The sequence below is a fragment of the Pteronotus mesoamericanus genome, unplaced genomic scaffold, assembly GCF_021234165.1.
Source record: "Pteronotus mesoamericanus isolate MK-2021 breed Mesoamerican mustached bat unplaced genomic scaffold, CSHL_Meso_final scaffold_476, whole genome shotgun sequence".
Taxonomy (NCBI): domain Eukaryota; kingdom Metazoa; phylum Chordata; class Mammalia; order Chiroptera; family Mormoopidae; genus Pteronotus; species Pteronotus mesoamericanus.
The window spans coordinates 1,693,370-1,699,763 of NW_026555318.1; the positions used below are offsets into that span (position 1 = coordinate 1,693,370).

A 6,394-nucleotide genomic window follows, 5' to 3' on the forward strand; every position below is an offset into this window, starting at 1 on the left:
CCCAAAAGGTAGCAGGTTTGATTCCTAGTCAGGGCATGTGCCTGAGTTGCAGGTTCAATCCCCAGTCAAGGCACGTGCAGGAGGCAACCATCTGTTTCTCTCCACATCGATATCTCTCTCCCTCCCATTCTCCCTCCTTTCCCTTCTCTCTAAAATCAATTTGAGGATTAAAAAGAAAAAAGAAATGAAAAACCAAGACTCAGAATGAATGAACTTTGCATTGGTCCCACAGCTAGAAAATGGCAGAACTGGAATATGAATGCTGATATAACGAATTCAAGAGGTCAAGTTCTTTCATGAATGGTGTTGTATGTCAGGAATAATACCTTGACACCTACCTGCTTAATGACCATGATGGAAAGAAAAAAGACTTAAATCCAAAAATCCAATTAAGAGTCTACTAAGTGAGCTAAAAGAAAATGATAGTGACAAGGAAAATAGAAGAGCAAAATGCTTCTAGAGACACTGCAGAAGTAGATTCAGTAGGACCTGCTGAGTTACTGGATGGAATCTAACAGCAATTAGAGATTTCTTAGTAATCTTGAGCAGGACTCAAGGTAAGTCCACCAGCAACTAATGAAGAAGGACGCAAAAGATCAAATTTTGATGCCGTGGAAATTCTGTGTTCAGTTGGAAGTCATGACAGAACATCCAGTAGAAATGTCTGCAGAGTGTAGTAAAGTATGAGTCTAGAAAGGGGAAGAGGCCGGTGCTGAAGATGTTTGTTTAGAATATTCACATGGAGCCAAGAAGGGATGTGATCACCGAGGGAGACTGTGTACAAAACAGGGACACCAAGTGCAAAACTGTAAGGAATGGTAAATTTTAGGGCAAGAAAATAAGAATGGAAGAAAGAAGAGGAGCGAACAGAGATATGGAAGTATTCTTAGAAAGCAATTGTTCAAAACTCAGTAAAACTGGGGTGGTCGGTATCAAATGTGTCCAAGAGGGTGTAGGAGAATAAATATGAGAAGTGATAACTGGATAGAGATGTAGGTCATTATCAATCTTTGAGACATTCATTTCATAAAGTGGTGGGACCAAAATTCAGGAGTGAGTAAGAGGTGAAAAGTGGGGGAAGTGAATACAGAACTTTTTCTAGAAATAATGAAAGGAAGAAATGTAAAAATACAAGAGATCTGGAAACAGAGGAGAACATACAGGCCACAGTCTAGTTCATTTCACAGGTGAAGAAACTGAGGCACAGTCAGATTAACCAACACCTTTACTTAACCTGGTTGGCAACAGAGCTTAGAAAGAAAACCAGTGAAGATGAAATGGTAACTCAGGAGAGATGAGGATCAAAGGAGAGTCCTTTTAATTCTTTAATTTTCATGTAAGACCTGGCCTCCTTCCTCTGGTACCGTGAGACTGTGGCCTTAAAATTATTTTCAACCTACCTGAAAAAAAGATCGTATTATCCATAGAAAACCGTAACTATGACACTCAACTTGCTGGTAGAAAATGTAGTGTTGTTGGTTGGATGAAAAGAAAGAGAAGTTTGTCTATCACACTTTCATATTCTTACAAGAATTTTATTCTCCTGAAGCCTGGAAGACAGGAAGACTTACTCATACTAAATGTGAAATGCACCACTATAATAATCTTGGGATAATACTCCTCCCTGTCCTGTTTCGGAGATAACAGATGACCCCCGGGTAACTATCCACCTACAGAAAAGGACACAGCAGGGTAAAGACATTCATTAAAAATATATCACCCAATTATGAATAACTCACGATGAGCTGGCGATGGGTAGCAGGGTTCATAGAGAAACACCCTGATAATGCGTCTATAAAGACAAACTGAGCTGTCTGCGCAGGACATTCGCCAGCAGAGCTTCATTCCAGGCACGAGCGCTCCAGTCAGAACACCATGTCTGTGCGCTTTTCTTCTGCATCCAGACGCCTGGGCTCCTGCGGGGGCGTGGGCTCTGTGCGGCTGGCTAGTGGGGCAGCCGGCTTCGGGGCTGGAAACCCGTGCGGTGTGCCAGGCACTGGAAGCGGCTTTTCTTGTGCCTTTGGGGGCAACCCATCTGCAGGAGGCTACGGTGCAGGGCTTGGCGGGGGGAGTGCTTTCTGTGCCACCTTCACAGGGAATGAACATGGACTCCTCTCTGGCAATGAGAAGGTGACTATGCAGAACCTCAACGACCGCCTGGCCTCCTACCTGGAGAACGTGCGAGCACTGGAGGAGGCCAATGCGGACTTGGAGCAGAAGATCAAAGGGTGGTATGAGAAATTTGGGCCTGGCTCTTGCCGCGGTCTTGATCATGATTACAGCAGATACTTCCCAATAATTGACGACCTTAAGAACCAGGTAAGAAACAGAATGTCATGAGGGTTAAGAGTGATACGAGTACTTAGCGTCACGCACACACACACAAATGCATAAGCTGTCACACACTGCAAGCAGGGCTTTGCTCTCAGCTCCTAACTTCCGGGACTTCATTATTCATATTTAAAATAATTTATATTAAAATTGTAATCTTTGAACATGTCTCACTTAGCACCTGGTATGAAGTATGCATGTTTATGCTTTTAATATTAAAATATCAAAGTCTGACCAATGTCTCCAGCTATACATGTGTAAGTTTTTCCATAGAAAAAGTTTTTTGTTTTTGGGGTTTTTTTCCTCCACGGGTGGGGTGGAGAGTAAAAGAGGCCATACTTAAATTTCCCATTTTCAAAAGAATCATCTTATTATTGGAGACAGAACACCAGAAATATCACTATTGTTCCCCATAGGTTACTTTTTTCAAGGAAATTTGAAATTTTAAAAACTATTTCCTCACTGTTCACAAACTCTCCATTTGTCAGATAATTTCTGCAACTACAAGTAATGCCAGTGTTGTCCTGCAAAATGACAATGCAAGACTAACAGCTGATGACTTCAGACTCAAGTAAGTAGAGCTGAAGAGAAGCTAAAAAAAAAAAAAGTTGCATCTAAGTATTTCACTCTTTTATTTAGGCTATTTGAGATTGGCTCAATTCTTTGTTTCTGTTTGTTTTAAACTAAATGTACATTAGAATAACTAGCTGAATTATGAATTATACATGGGACATTTGGGGGCTGACACAAATGAATGTCAAGATCACATGAAAAAGAATTTTGACGATTTCCATGCTGTTGCTCAGAAAATTTAAGTTACTGCATTATGGGCAATCTAACTGAAGTTTTGAGTGTATTTCCAAGGGTGTCCAACCTGCAGTCGACGGACCACATGCAGCCTGGGATGCCTGGGAATGTGGCCCAACACAAAATAGTAAATTTACTTAAAACATTATGAGATTTTTTTTTTAACATTACAGGTCTCATTGTATTTAATAATGTGTGGCCCCAGACAACTCTCCCAGCGAGGCACAGAGATGCCAAAAGGATGGACACCCCTGAAACAGTTTGACCTCAAAGTTTGGTTTGAGTTTTATGATGACCTAAAAAGCGATGTAATCAATGTGATAAAACTTCCAAATATTTTCCAAGGTTTGAAAATGAACAGGCCCTTCATCAGAGCGTGGACGCAGACATCAACAGTTTGCGCAGAGTCTTGGATGAGCTGACGCTGTGCAGAACTGACCTAGAGATCCAGCTGGAAACTCTGAGCGAAGAGCTGGCTTACCTCAAGAAGAATCACGAGGAGGTAGATGCTCTGTTTCCCCCGATTTCACAATCTGCCTTCCTCCCAATTTCTAAAAATGAATTTCAGATGATGAATGTGATGTCTTAAATCAATTTCAAGAAGGAACTTGTCAATTTCTCCATCTTAGGTTTTTTTTTAAATGTTTCTGTTCATCACCCTCAACAGAAACAAACCCTAAAAAAAAGTTTCTAACTATGTGGATCACATCTGTCTGGCTCCTTTAATAATATTCAGATCCTAACAAGGTTAAACAAAATTTTTCCAGGAAATGAAGGCCCTGCAGTGCGCCGCGGGCGGCAACGTGAACGTGGAGATGAACGCGGCGCCCGGGGTGGACCTCACGGTGCTGCTGAACAACATGCGGGCTGAGTACGAAGACCTCGCCGAGCAGAACCGCCGGGACGCGGAGGCCTGGTTCAACGAGAAGGTGAGACCACGCTAGGGCGTTTCCTTGACCCTGCGAGCTGACCGAGCATCGCCCTAACACGACTCCTAACGTTTCAGAGCGCCTCGCTGCAGCAGCAGATCTCAGACGACGCTGGCGCCAACACCTCAGCTCGAAATGAGCTGACAGAGATGAAACGTACCCTTCAAACCCTGGAGATTGAACTTCAGTCGCTCTTAGCAATGGTAAGGAAAAAAATTTTTTTAATTTTTTAAAAAAGATTTGAGATGTTGAGAAAAAATTCAAAGAGAAATTTTCTTCCCCGTGATAGTACTCGCTTTCATTTTTATCCATTCATTACTATGTTTGAAATAAGGCACATTTGCATTTTGCACAATGGAATCCTCTTCACCTGAATATTATACTTAGATGCTAATTATGATGAAATATTAGAAATTAACAAATAGTTATTTTGAGATGCTCAAAAAAGAAAGTTTTTACCCTGAATCTTCTCTCTCAAGACAAAAGATCAGAAACCACAGTCCAAGGAGTACAAAATTACATTTGCACCCTTCCTGGCTTCTTCATCTGGCACAGTCCTTTTGACCACTTAATTAAGTGCACTTACAAGGTCCTTTTTAAGTGGCATAAACAGGAAGCAAAGTAGAGGCTTGAAGGTTGCCGGCAAAGCTGAACATGCATGATGGTAATAATGACCTTATTTATTAAGGGTTCGCCCAGCACTTTCACCCACATGAGTCCACAGTAGCCCTGGGGCTTGGGCAGGGCAGACTTTATAATTCATGTCCTTAATTCCAAAAGAAGAATCTGAGATCCAAAGAAGTTAGGCAGTTTTCCCAGAGTCCCACGATTGGATACGAAGGAACCATAACTCCTCTCCAAATTGTCTCACTCCCAAGTCTATACTTTTTTTCACAATGCTAGTAAACCTCCAAATTTATCCAGAAAAAAAGGCTATGAGTGTATATAAAATTAGGACTTTATATAAAAATCATTGTGGATGAAAGGGTAAGACGCTCTCATCTTTATTCAATGTAAAATTACAATAAGCATTCCTCTGTGGGATAGGCCCTATATTCCGTGTAGATTCACAATCCAACAAATCAAATGACTTAAAGCCAAAAAAGGTCATTCTTATCTGTGGGTCATTCTACTTCTGGAAAATATATGCAGTTCACTACAGAATTATTTTTTTAAGAGCTACATTCCTCATGAGACAAGGCTGTCACGTGATTAGAAATGAGGTAGCAAAGTTTAGGGGGACCTTTATTCACGGGGGAAACAGCAAATGGTGTCAGACTCAACAAGCACAGGCTATATTGGGAGCAGGAGGTATCCTTCCACTCTGCCCTATAAGGAAACCACTTCACCTTTGCTGACACTCCTGGGCACAAGAGCGACATTCACCACCAACTGTGTTATTCTCAAAGATAAAAATAGTATGACATATAATAAAGGCAAAAATGAATACCGAACAAATAGAATCTTTTTGGTAAATACTGTTATTTGTATTATGTAAAAATAACTCTCTTAAATACCTATGTGCTTTGCCTTACTCTAAAACAACGCTGTGACGTTTTCTACTCAACTGTCTTACTGATCCTCAGAAACACTCCCTGGAGTGCTCATTGACGGAGACGGAAGGCAACTACTGTGCGCAGCTGGCCCAGATCCAGGCTCAGATCGGGGCCCTGGAGGAGCAGCTGCACCAGGTCAGAACTGAGACCGAGGGCCAGAAGCTGGAATATGAGCAGCTCCTGGACATCAAGGTCCACCTGGAGAAGGAAATCGAGACCTACTGCCGCCTGATAGATGGAGAAGATGGGTAAGTACTGCCTCCATTGAGAAAACTATTTATTTTAAGGTTATTGAAGATTTTTTGAAATCAAGTACAAAGTATGTATGACCTACATCATGTGTCCCTGAACCCCTACTAGTGTTAGTTAAGAATCCAGTGCGCTCCCACCTTGAATCAATATTTTCCAGTTTCCTCAGCAAAACACACAGTGAAATAATTAACAAAAGCTCTCTATTTTTATAGCTCTTGTGTTAAATCAAAAGGATACAAAGGACCAGGAAATGAGATAAAAGGTAAACAAAAACAGTATTGAGCATTCAGTGCATATTTGTATGTTTCAAATGATAAGATAATTATCTCCCTTTATGAATTTGGCAAATTCTAACAATTCATATGTGTCCCTTTAGATTCATCTAAAGGCACTGTGGTTAAAACAGTTGTTGAAGAAATAGATCCTCGTGGCAAAGTTCTCTCATCCAGAGTTCACACCGTGGAAGAGAAATCCACCAAAGTCAACAACGTGAAGAGTGAACAGAGGGTGCCTTCCTGA

General features: G+C 41.3%; 1 protein-coding gene across 1 annotated transcript; it reads left to right on the forward strand.

Moving 5' to 3' along the window:
- The first annotated feature begins 1,875 nt into the window (after nt 1–1,875).
- LOC129087013 (keratin, type I cytoskeletal 27) lies at nt 1,876–6,394 on the forward strand. Its single transcript, XM_054593785.1, has 8 exons — nt 1,876–2,319; nt 2,820–2,902; nt 3,484–3,640; nt 3,906–4,067; nt 4,145–4,270; nt 5,654–5,871; nt 6,088–6,137; nt 6,252–6,394. The coding sequence occupies exons 1-8, from the start codon at nt 1,876–1,878 to the stop codon at nt 6,392–6,394; spliced, it is 1,383 nt and encodes a 460-aa protein (XP_054449760.1).